This window comes from Aethalodelphis obliquidens, unplaced genomic scaffold, assembly GCF_003676395.1.
Source record: "Aethalodelphis obliquidens isolate GAN/ISIS:26980383/991018 unplaced genomic scaffold, ASM367639v1 scaffold38, whole genome shotgun sequence".
In the NCBI taxonomy this organism is placed as follows: domain Eukaryota; kingdom Metazoa; phylum Chordata; class Mammalia; order Artiodactyla; family Delphinidae; genus Aethalodelphis; species Aethalodelphis obliquidens.
The window spans coordinates 8387818-8400312 of record NW_020837982.1 but is presented as its reverse complement, the minus strand read 5'-3'; the positions used below and the strand labels follow the sequence as shown (position 1 = coordinate 8400312).

The window sequence follows — 12495 nt, the reverse complement described above, 5'->3', positions numbered from 1 at the left end:
AGACAACCATCTCACTTCTGAATTCTCAATCGCAGATAAATAGTAGACTGTCACACACGAGCGGGACAGCTAGATAAGGCTTGGTGCCTTGCCATCCCCGGGTTTGTAGCCTGGAGGAAACATCCCCAATTGGTTTCTACCGATGCTCTCTCTGACCTGTTCCAGGGCCTCATCAACAGAAGCCAAACAGCCATGAGGGGTCCCTTTGTCTAGTACCCTGGAGGTTTCTATACCTAGTAAAACTCAGAATGGGGATAGGTGTATTTTCCTGCCAAAAATGGTGGACAGGAACTTCCTTGGTGGTCCAGCAGTTAAGACTCCACGCTCCCAATGCAGGGAGCCCGGGTTCGATCCCTGGTCAGGGAACTAGATCCCACATGCCACAACTAAGACCTGGCACAGCCAAATAAATAAATAAATATATGTTTTAAATGGTGGACAGGTGAGTATTAAAGGGGAGGTGGGAAAAAAAGAGCCAGATGCTTGTTCTCAGGAAGATCTATTTTAGGAAAGAAATATACGGGCTCGATCTGTACATGAATTCTCTCAAAACTGTAAAGAACACACACGTGTATCCTGTGTTGTGAGTGTGTGCATACATGTGCGTGTGCATGTGTGTGTCGCCATCCAGACATTGGGGAAAAGTTAATGCCTTGCAACCCCAACCTTGGAATGGGAGGTGTGGCTGCTCCCCACTGCTGGAATGTAGGTCCCAGTGGGCCCAGACCCCACCTGAGCCCATGGGCGGGGTACGTGTCTCTGTCTACCTTTTTTTATTTTTTTTGGCTGCTCCTCGAGGCATGTGGGATCTTAGTTCCCCAACCAGGGATCGAACCCATGCCCCCTGCAGTGGAAGCCCAGAGTCTTAACCACTGGACTGCCAGGGAAGTCCACTGTCTGTCTGTCTGTGTCCTAGCGATCAGGTCCGTGAGAGGAAAGCACACGTCAGAAACTCTCAACCCCGGCTACAAAGCTGAGCTTAACAGATGTGAAGGATGAGTGAGCAACTCCACTCGGGAGGCTTTTCCAGCCCCGGCTCCCGTTGCTTCTTCCACAGCTCCTACCCTCAAACCCTAAGAGGCTGTTCAGGCACCAACCAGATCCCAGCCTGTGCTGCCTCCTTCTCCGACCCAGACTGTCCCTCCCACCCAAATACCACCCATCCTCTGTGCCAAGGGACTCAGTGAGGCTCAGCCTGGCACCCATTTCCCAGCAGCTGGAGATGGACACAGAGCAGAACCTGCTGAAAGACCCCCACCCAGCATGAGCCCAGGGCCCCAGGCTGGGGATTCCCTCCTTACCTGTCTGAAGCAAACCAGCATTGCTGTCACTGATCTGATAAAACTTCTGTACGTCCAGCAGAACTCCTGTGGGCAGACGGACAGTGCTCAGGAAATGGGAAGTTGCCTGCCAGGCCTCTAAGGGCAGCTGCCCCTGCATTTGGGACAGGCCTGCAGCCGACCAGCACAGCACCGGTGTGGCACCCGGGCCCACTGTTCTCTTCCCCTCTCTCCCACACATGCACACAAACACATACACACACACACACACACACACAGATACAGGAGCCAGCACATCCCAAAGGCACAGATATACACACACATTCATGCACAAGCATGACACTTAGTCATGCAGGCACACAGACATGCAGATCCACACAGCTGCATGCAAACAGGCACACCCAGAGGCACCGAGACATCCACATACAGGAGCCTGCACTCACAGGCGTGTAAGCCCAGTCTCGTACACCCGGACATACGTACACTGAGATGTACACGTAAAGACACACGCACAGGCATGCATGCATTTGCACACGTGCAGGGCTGCCATTCACGTCACAGTCATAGTGACGGCAGCCGTTCACTTAGACTACAGTGTAAATGAAAGTCCCTGGGATTGTGCAGCCCTGCTCGTATACAAACTCCAGACATTCATAGACATACATATACCTGCATGAGCATGTGCATGCAAAGGCATATGTGCCCTGGCCTGCACACATGCACACACAAGCATGTTCTTCCAGGGGCATGGACACACAAACACGGAATGCCCATGAGAGCTTCAGAGGGTCCCACTTAGGTCCGACCTCGGCCCCTGAGGGTGGCAGGCTCTTGCTCTGAAGGCCCTCCGAGAGATCGCTAGGCCGAAATCCCCTCAGCCCCTTGGTGGTACTCCAGAGTCAGTCACGGTCCCAGGCACCTGCTCATCTGAGCTGTGAGGCTCTGGCCCTGTCATCACTTTGATTGAATTATGAGATGGCTGAGGGCCCTCAGTATCACTGTCCCCATTATACAGTTGGAGAAACAGAGGCTCCAGCCACCTATGGCTGTACAGCTGGAATTAGGGGAGCTGGGTCTACCCTCCCACCCAGAGTCACAAATGGAGCCCTGCAGAAACATCCCCACGATGGAGAAGAAAGCCCCACATCCACACCTGTGAGACCAGCCAGTGGGTGAAAAAGATGGAAGAAACAGAGAAGCAAAGTGAGAGGGTTTTTTTCCGATATTCACTTTGTACCCAGTTGCCACAATGTCCAGATACCAACTTGTATGTCTTTCCTTCCCTTTTAATACTTTTACTTACACGAATTAGACATATTCATTGGCAAGAGACAACACAGGTAAACAAAGAAAATGGCTAAGTAAAAATTCTCTATATTCGCACTCATTTGGGGGACTGGGACTCAGCCCCTTGTTTTGACTGCTCCTGGGCTCCTGTTTTTCTTGGCTGTGTTGGGTCTTCATTGCTGTGCACGGACTTTCTCTAGTTGCGGCAAGCGGGGGCTACTCTTCGTTGCGGTGCGCGGGCTTCTCATTGCGGTGGCTTCTCTTGTTGTGGAGCACAGGCTCTAGGCACGTGGGCTTCAGTAGTTCTGGCACTCGGGCTCAGTAGTTGTGGCTCATGGGCTCTAGAGCGCAGGCTCGCTAGTTGTGGCGCATGGGCTCAGTAGTTGTGGCTCGTGGGCTCTAGAGCGCAGGCTCGGTAGTTGTGGCGCACGGGCTTAGTTGCTCCGCGGCATGTAGGATCTTCCCGGACCAGGGCTGAAACCCGTGTCCCCCGCATTGGCAGGTGGATTCTTAACCACTGTGCCACCAGGGAAGTCCCAGCCTTGTTTTTATCTTTCCTCTGTCCCTCTGGCCTCCCAAAGACCTGCTTCACACCAGAGAATTCTAGTGGCTGACAATCACCTGCTCCAACCGTCCCCAGGCACTCTGTGGAGTTTCGCTTCTCCTGGCCTCCCTCAGCCCAATAACCACAGCCTTGCTACTCACACAGCCAGAGGAATTCCCATCAGGGAAAGTGCCTCAGGCCGGGAGGACTCAGGGACTGACAGCCCAGCCAGCGGCCTCCCAGGAAAGCAAGGATCCCAGCCTGCGGGGCTGAAAGAGCTCCACATGCCTGGTTGACCCCTCCTCTCCCCTTCATGCCCTCCACCCCCAGTCCAACTCATGCCTCCCCAGCTCCAGTCTAATCCTAGTGGTAGCCTCTGACTGACCTCCCCGTCTCCTCTTGCCTCCATCAGGGCCTCAACTCTGATTACAGTCTCCCCACTTGCTCCCCACGGCCTCAGCAGAAAGTGCAAGCTCCCAGCCTGGCCCCCAAGAAACCTATGATCCAGCCCCAAACACCCTTTTAGAATAAGTTGCCGCTTCCCCCAGCTCCTCTCCTGATCAGAGCATGCACTTTGGCCCCATGTGCTCTGGCTCATGCCGACCCCTCTCTCTGAACGCCCTTGCCTGACCCCATTCCCTGCTTTACCGATTTTTTCAGCCTTCAAGACCCAAACCATATGCCCCTCCTCTGTGAATTCTGTCGGAACCCTCAGTTTTTCATCCTGGGGCTGCCCAAATGATGCTCTCCCGAGTCTGTCCTGGATTAGAGCCACTTCTACGTGTGTCCTGTATGCCTCTGAGCTCCTTGAAGACAGACACGCCCACTGGGTCTGGTGCTATCTGCAACCCCAGGCCCATTCATTCCACAGCTGCGAGCTGGTAACTGCTGAATCCATACCCTGGGCTCGGAGGAGGGCCCCGCCTGCTGCAAGCACCTCCTCGGAGCTCCCCAGGCTCCTCTGTCCCTCTGCCCCATGAGGCTCATTCCTGAGTTCAGGAGCTACAAGGTTGACTTCCCCTCCCCTGGGTCCCCAAGGCCCACCAGAGGGTCCCCAAGGCCCATAGTGCTCAGTCGATCTTGAAGGAATCCGCGATCAAGAGAGAAAAGGCTGAATCTTGAATAAATGAATGGACAAATGAATAAGTGCATGAGTGAGTGACATGAAGACACAGCAGGTTGAGCCCTGGGGCCTACAGGAAGGAAGGCAGAATGTGCAAAGTTTGCACGCAGCCTGATGCCCCAGAAACAACCAGCCAGCTAGTTCTTGCTTGGGAGCAGGGCCAGGCCACCCTGTCCTCCACGACCTCACCCCGACCTTCCACCCAGAACCACCAGACATTTGCCCGAGGCCCAGTCCTCCCTGCTGTCCTCACCCACCCACCATTGTGCACCCACATCTGGGTGCATATACAGTTTGGGGCTGGATTGGGAACTCATTTGACCCTCCCCCATTTCAGGCCAGGCTGAAACCAGGCCGGGGGTAAGAATAGCAGGGATGTGCTGCACAAGAAGAAAGTCTGCTGGACAGAAGCCCACTGTGGATACACAGCACCAGCTGGTGGCAGGGCAGCCAGCAGGTAGATGGGCAAGTGCCGCCCAGGATGCCCGTCCCCTTCCTCACCTGCAATGATGAACCAGTTCATGTAGTTCAGGAGGTTGATGTAGCAGAGCACGGCAGCAGCCACATAAGCTCTCCAGCGGGGCAGGCTCCAGGGGGTGGGCGTGGATGGAGAGGGGCATGGACCCGAGCCCATGGCCCTTGAGTGCCCGCCTGGCCCCGGGGACCAGCCCTGAAGCCCCTTGGGCCCAGGTTCCCCGCACTCCGCGGACATGCCCCCAGCCTCGCCAGCCTGCAGCTCCCGTCCCGTGATGGGTGCCGGGGTAAAGACGCATCAGATCTGCACCAAGTCACTTCCTGTGGGCTCCCAGCCGCCCAACCTCAAAGCAGCTGCCCTAACCGCTCGGTATCTTACTGCAGGTCTCTACTGATCCCAGTGCAGCCTCGAAGGTGAGATTTCACCATCCGCAGCAGCCCCTGAGGCCTGCTGGGGGGAAGAGAGCTCCTGGCCTCACCACCCAGGGTGGCTGGTCCTTTTGACCTAGCCTGGGGCTATGGTAGCAGCCGTGAGAAAGAGAAGCTTTGCAGGACAGGAAATGAGACGAGTCTCCCAGAGTCCCACTCGCTGTGGGAAGGTCTGGCTGCCACACATGAGATGGGCTGTGAATGAGGGACTCGAACCCGGGTCAGATCAGGAAGGCTGGGTGTTGGCCAGGAGAGCGACACTGGACTGGACCGGAAGCGGAGGCTAACCTGCTCCTACGTAATGTCCTAACCGGAGAAACAAAGACAGCGAGGGGCGGCCGACAGGAAGGCAGCCTGTGGGCAAAACTCAACATTGGATGTGAAGTTTAGCGGGAGATTTTTGATGAGGGGAAAGATATTGGCATGCTCTTAAAGTGTCTCTTTACAGATTGTTTATTAGTAGCAGGTGGGGGGAAGGGTAACGATACAGGAGGAGAATCAGGCAACATCTTGACCAAAGGATTAAAATAGCATCACCAATGAGGGGCAGGATTCCCACCAGGAATGCATGACCCCAATCTAATCACGTGGAAACATCAGACAAACCCAAATGAGGGACACTATTTTTTTAATAGACTTTATTTTTTAGAGCGGTTTTAGGTTCACAGCAAAACTGAGCAAAAGGTTAGGATTTCCCATTTACCCCTCTTTACTCTTTACTCCCACTTGCCCCACACACGCATAGCCTCCCCTATTATCAGCACCCCACCCACCCGAGTGGGACATTTGCTTCAGTTGATGACCTTGACCCATCATTATCACTCAGAGTCCATAGTTTACGTTAGGGTTCATTCTTGGTGTGGTACCTTCTATGGGTTTGGACAAACGTACCGCATGTACTCACCATTATAGTGTCACAGAATAGCTTTATTGCCCCAAAATCCTCTGTGCTCTGCCTATTCATCCCTCCCTCCCCTCATCCTCTGACAACCACTGATATTTTTACTGTCTCCATAGTTTTGCCTTTTCCAGAATGTCATATAGTTGGAATCTTACACGATGTAGCCCTTTCAGATTGGCTTCTTTCTCTTAGTCATTTGCATTGAAGTTTCCTCCATGTTGTTTCACGGCTTGAGAGCTCATTTCTTCTTCTTCTTCTTTTTTTAAAAATTTATTTATTTAATTTATTTATTTTTGGCTACACTGGGTCTTCATTGCTGCACGCGGCTTTCTCTTGCTGCGACGAGCTGGGGCTACTCTTCGTTGTGGTGCGTGGGCTTCTCATTGTGGTGGCTTCTCTTGTTGCGGAGCACGGGCTCTAGGCGCAGGGGCTTCAGTAGTTGTGGCACGCGGGCTCAGTAGTTGTGGCTCACAGGCTCTAGAGCGCAGGCTCAGTAGTTGTGGTGCACGGGCTTAGTTGCTCCACAGCATGTGGGATCTTCCTGGACCAGGGCCCGAACCGTGTCCCCTGCATTGGCAGGTGGATTCTTAACCACTGTACAGCATTTTAAATGCATTATCTCATTTGATCTCCCAACACCTCTATACGGTAAATACTGTCATTTTCTCCATTTCTGGGATGAAACTGCGACTCAGAGGGGCTTAAGTGAACTGCCCACAGCCACGGCTGGTACGGGAAACCAGATCTACCTGCCAGCAGCTCTTAGTCCGGCCCCAGCTAACCAGCACTGCTTTATAGACACCATGTAGGGAGACAGCTCTAGCCCCTGGCTCTCCAGCCACGCAGTGTTTGAAAGAGGAGGAGGCCCTGTGTCTAAAGGTTGTGCCCCTGAGTTAGAAACTATCCCATCCCCCTGCACCTGCTCCGGCAGTGAGGTAACTAGGGCTCTGTGCCCTGAGGCCTATCCCTGCAGCTTCGGCAGAAATAAGCCCCCTTGGTCTTCTGGCAAGTGGACCTGTCCAAAAGAACCAGGACCTTGGGGGAGAGAGGGCTCTTCCTCCCTGGCCTTCTTTCCAGAAAGTTAGGGGAAGGGAGCAGATGTTCTCTACTTCCTCATGGAGAAACAGGTCCAGGAAGGCAGCCCGCCACTCCGTATTGATACATGTGTGGCAGAGCTGGCCTGGTCCCAGGGCTCCTGGGCACCCCTGTGCGGACCTCTGCGGGCTCAAGTTCAGTTGGGCATCACTCCCTTATGTTTTGTGCCTTCCGTCAGGAGCGCGTGTCTTGTTCGTGGTTGTGTCTCCAGAGCCTAACCCAGGGCCTGGCACAAAGTAGGTGCTTTAATTAACTGTTGGACTAAGAAATGAATGGGTTCCTCTAAGCTTCGAGTCTGCTCATCTGTAAAATGAAGACCGAGATGCTTGCACCACGAAGAGTCAGCCAGAGCTTTCCCGGCGTGGGCATCAGCCCAAAGGGCGAGTTTCCTTTCTCCTCTAGACTCTCATCTCTGTTCTGACCTCAAGCTCGGGGAGGGACCTGGGGACGAAAGATGTCCCTGGTGTGCGCCCCAGCTCACGGGCACCATGCTCCCAACTGCTTCCTTTTCAGATTCTGAAGAGCGCCTTGAGGCAAGGGAAGGGAGCAGGTCCTACCAGCCCAGGGCGCTGACGCGGGCGAGCAGGGCACCACCGGCTGCCCCTATGGCAGGTTCTCATTTCTTCTTAGTACTGCATAATATTCCATTGTCTGGATGGGCCGTGGTTTATCCATTCACCTCCTGAAGGGCATCTTGGATGCTTGCAAGTTTGGGCAATTATAAATAAAGCTGATAAAAAAACATCCATGTGCGAGTTTGTGTGTGGCCATAAGTTTTTAACTCCTTTGGGTAAATACCAAGAAGCACAATTGCTAGATCAGATGGTAAGAGTATAGAAGACTATGTTTTTTTAAAGAAACTGTATTATTCAAAATGTCAAGGTCACAAAAGACTAAGAAAGACTGAGGGATTGTTTCACATTAAAGGAGATGAAAGAGAGATGATAATTAAATGCAACATGGGATCCTGGACTGGGTCCTAAACTGGAGGAAGAAATGCATATTATTGGATCAATGGATAAAATTGGAATGTAGATGATAGACTAGGAAGAAATAGATCAGTGTTGAATTTACTGAAGTTGATGACTGCACTACGGTTATGTAAGTGAAATCCTTGCACTGAAGCATTTAGGGGTAAAGGGCCATCCTGTAAGCAACTTACATTCGAGTGGTTCAGGAAAAAAAAAAGAAAAAACAGATATAGCAAGAAAGCAAATGGGGCAAAATGTTAATAATAGATGAATTCGGGTAAAGATTGCTTGGGTTTCTTTGTACTATATTGTAATTTTTCTGTAAGTTGAAAGTTATTTCTAAATAAAAAGATAAACCACAAAATGACAAACAACTCAATTAAAAATGGGCAATGGAGCTTCCTTGGTGACACAGTGGTTAAGAATTCGCCCGCCAATTCAGGGGACAAGGGTTCGAGCCCTGGTCTGGGAAGATCCCACATGCAGTGGAGCAACTAAGCCTGTCAGCCACAACTACTGAGCTTGTATGCCACAACTACTGAAGCCCACGAGCCTAGAACCCGTGCTCCGCAACAAGAGAAGCCACTGCAATGAGAAGCCTGTGCACCACAACGAAGAGTAGTCCCCGCTCACTGCAACTAGAGAAAGCCCGCGTGCAGCAACAAAGACCCAATGCAGCCAAAAATAAAATAAATAAATAAAAATTTTTAAAAATCTACAAACAATAAATGCTAGAGAGGGTGTGGAGAAAAGGGTACCCTCTTACACTGTTGGTGGGAATGTAAACTAATAAACTAATACAGCCACTATGGAGAACAGTATAGAGGTTCCTTTAAAAACTAAAAGTAGAACTACAATATGACACAGCAATCCCACACTTAGGTAAATAAAACCATAATTCAAAAAGATGTACGCACCCGAATGTTCACTGCAGCACTATTTACAATATCCAGGACATGGAAGCAACCTAAATGTCCATCAACAGAGGAATAGATAAAGAAGATGTGGTACATATATACAATGGAATATTACTCAGCCATAAAAAGGAACGAAATTGTGTCATTTGCAGAGACGTGGATGGATCTACAGACTGTCATACAGAGTGAAGTCAGAAAGAGAAAAACAAATATCGTATATTAACACATATATGTGGAATCTAGAAAAATGGTATAGATGATCTTATTTGCAAAGCAGAAATAGAGACACAGACATAGAGAACAAACATATGGACACCAAAGGGGAAAGGTGCGGGGTGGGATGAATTGGGAGGTTGGGATTGACATATATACACTATTGATACTCTGTATAAAATAGATAACTAATGAGACCCTACTGTATAGCCCAGGGAACTCTACTCAGTGCTCTGTGGTGACCTACATGGGAAGGAAATCCAAAAAAGAGGGGCGATATTTATACGTATAGCTGATTCACTTTGCCGTACAGCAGAAACCTACACAGCAGTGTAAAGCAACTATACTCCAATTTAAAAAAATAAGGCGAATCATAGAATGCCACATGACCCAGCAATTCTACTCCTAAGCATATGCCCAAAAGAACTGAAAATAGAGGCTCAAAGAAACACTTTCACATGAATGTTCATAGCAGTGCTATTCACACTTGCCAAAAGGTGGAAACAAATGTCCATCAACTGACAAATCAGTAAACAACATGTGGTGTATACCTGCAATGGAATGTTAGTCATCCATAAAGAGGCATGAGGTCCTGACCCACGTACAACGTGGCTAAATTTCAAAAACACACTAAGTGAGAGAAGCCAGACACAAAAAATCACACAATATATGATTCCATTTACATGAAATACCCCAAATAGTTAAGTCTATAGAAATAGAAAACAGATTAGTGGTTGCCAGGGGCTGAGAGGAGGGAATGCTTCATAGGTACATAGGTCTCTCTCGCTTGGGGTGATGAAAATGTTTTGGGGACTTGATAGAGGTGATGGTTGCACAGTATAGTGAATGTAACAAATGCCACCGAATTGCATGCTTTAAAACGTTTAAAATTTTATGTTATGTGAATTTCACCTCAATTTTTTTTTTAAGTTAAAGCAAACAAACAAAAAACCAGTCTGGTGACATGGCAAGGAAACGAGCTTTGCCGTCTGACGAGCCTGGATTCGAATTCCGATTTTGCTTCTTCCTAGCTGTGTACCTTGGGCAAGTCCCCAGCCTCTCTGAGCTTCAATGATCTCATGTGTGATACAGAGAGAAGAATATGTGCTGGAGGGGTTAACTGTGAGGACGAACTGAGATAAGTACGCGTAACATTCCCGGCATAGAGCCTGGCACGTAGGAAGCATTCGGTGACAATTATTATTGTTATGACGATGATGGTGATGATGATGATGGTAGTGATTGGTCCTTGGCCTCTGCCATGCAGTCCAACCACAAACCCCATGTGGATGGTCTTTGTGAAACATAGGGAAGTTCAGAATCAGGCCTTTCAGCCTGAGCACGCGCAGGCAGGCTGGCATCATGGCTAAGATCCTAACCCGGAGCCAGACTCACTACTCACTGACCCTTTGATCTTAGGCCAATCAACCTCTCTGTGCCTCTATTATCCCATCTATAAAATGGGGATGGGACTTCCCTGGTGGCGCAGTGGTTCAGAATCCACCTGCCAACGCAGGGGACACCGGTTTCAGCCCGGGAAGATCCCACATGCCGCGGAGCAACTGAGCCTGCGCGCCACAACTACTGAGCCTGCGTGCCTTAGAGCCCGTGCTCTGCAACAAGAGAAGCCACAGCAATGAGAAGCCTGCGCACCGCAACGAAGAGTAGCCCCCGCTCACCACAACTAGAGAAAGCCCGCACGCAGCAACGAAGACCCAACACGGCCAAAAATAAGTAAGTAAATAAATTTATAAAATGGGGATAATGATAGTACATACCTTGTAGGGTTGTTGCAGCTTAAATGAGTTTGAAATGTGCCTAGAACTTTGCCTGGTGTTGAGGAAATGCTATGTCAGTGTTAAATTAAACAGGGTCTTCCCCGGCACACGTAGATGAGACTAGGGTCTCAGCCCTGCCCTCAGGGCCGAGGAGTGACGGGCAGAGCTACACCCTCAAGTAGGAGTGCATGAGTGAGAAACCAAGCCTGCAAGCACACACACACACTCACACTCATGCAAACTACACAAGAGCACTGCAGCTACTGAACACTGAGACAGAGCTGCCCCCCATCCAGAGGCAGCTGCCCCAGATACGCTGGTCATGGTCACCCCTTTCCAGGTCCAGCCCTCACTATGCCAGCCCAGAATGCCACCCTGCCTTGGCTTTCAGAGCAAGGGAGCAGCTCAAGGAGTCAGAACCCCCGGGATTGGTCAAATCCAGGAGACTGGGTGTTGGCCAGGAGCACAGCCTCAGAATACGACCGACTGCCTTGGACTCCTCGGCTTCCAAAGGTGGGTTCCTACCAGGGATTCAGGATTTGACCTCTAGAGGGGTTTTTTATGAAGAGGCGTTGCCCAAGAGGCATTTTAGGAATAAAACAGAAGATCATCACGTCCCAGGAGCAGGAGGCCGGCGTGGGGCAACACAGAGTCATGGATGACCACGTAGGAAGCCTGGGGTCCAACACTACGAGGGGCAAACCAGAGGCTTTCCCTCTCTGCGCCTCAACTACCCTATCTGAATGTTGGTAGCCATGGTGGTGGAGGGATTGGATGGCCCTAGAAGGTCCACTCAGCTTTGCAGTTTGTGTGTACGTCTCTCACTCAAAGGGATGGGAAGTAGGAGGTTTCAGGGTTGGTTAACTCAGTGGCACCATGGTCTATGGCCATACCACCCTGAACACGCCCGATCTCATCTGATCTTGGAAGCTAAGCAGGGTCGGGCCTGGTTAGTACTTGGATGAGAGAACTCAGTGGCACCATGATGTCATCGAAGACGCCAGTGTTTTCCATCTTTCCTCTCTGAAGTCTTTATAGTGTTGGCCTTTGAGTACTTATCTATTGCTGTATAACAACCCCCCCCCCCAAATGTATGGCTTTAAGCAACAATATTTATCATCCCTCACGGCTTCAGTGGGTCAGAGCAGCTTACTGGGGGTTCTGGCTCAGTCTCCCTTGTGGTGCAGTGAGATGTCACCTGGGGCTGTGCTCATCTGAAGGCTTGACTAGAGCTGGAGGGTCCACTTCCAAGGACCCCCATGGTTCACCCACATGGCTGGCAAGTCGGCACTGGCTGTTGACTCCTCTCTGCAGATCTGTCTGAGTGTCCTCACAGTGGGGTATGTGTCCTTACAGTGTGGTGGCTTGCTCCCTCCAGAGGGAGCAATCCAATAGGGACCAGGGCAGAAACTTCAATACCTTTCACAATCTAGCCCTCTAAGTCTGCATTCTGCTATATTCTAATCGGTCACATAGGCCAGCC

General features: G+C 50.7%; 1 protein-coding gene and 1 pseudogene across 3 annotated transcripts in view; one reads left to right on the top strand and one right to left on the bottom strand.

Annotated features, from left to right (window-relative positions):
* The window catches only part of SPNS3 (SPNS lysolipid transporter 3, sphingosine-1-phosphate (putative)), a 68360-nt gene extending 62008 nt beyond the window's left edge, over positions 1-6352 (bottom strand). For 2 of the 3 annotated variants that reach the window (XM_027130751.1, XM_027130753.1), the window contains exon 1: positions 1302-2574. In XM_027130751.1, the coding sequence (XP_026986552.1) occupies positions 1302-1608 (307 nt within the window). In that variant the 5' untranslated portion in view covers positions 1609-2574. Of the gene's footprint in view, positions 1-1301; positions 2575-4735 lie in introns of those variants that run through there. The other variant, XM_027130752.1, reaches the window with a different exon arrangement.
* Positions 6353-11891: 5539 nt separating this feature from the next.
* LOC113633180 (uncharacterized) lies at positions 11892-12009 on the top strand (annotated as a pseudogene).
* The last annotated feature ends 486 nt before the right edge of the window (positions 12010-12495 follow it).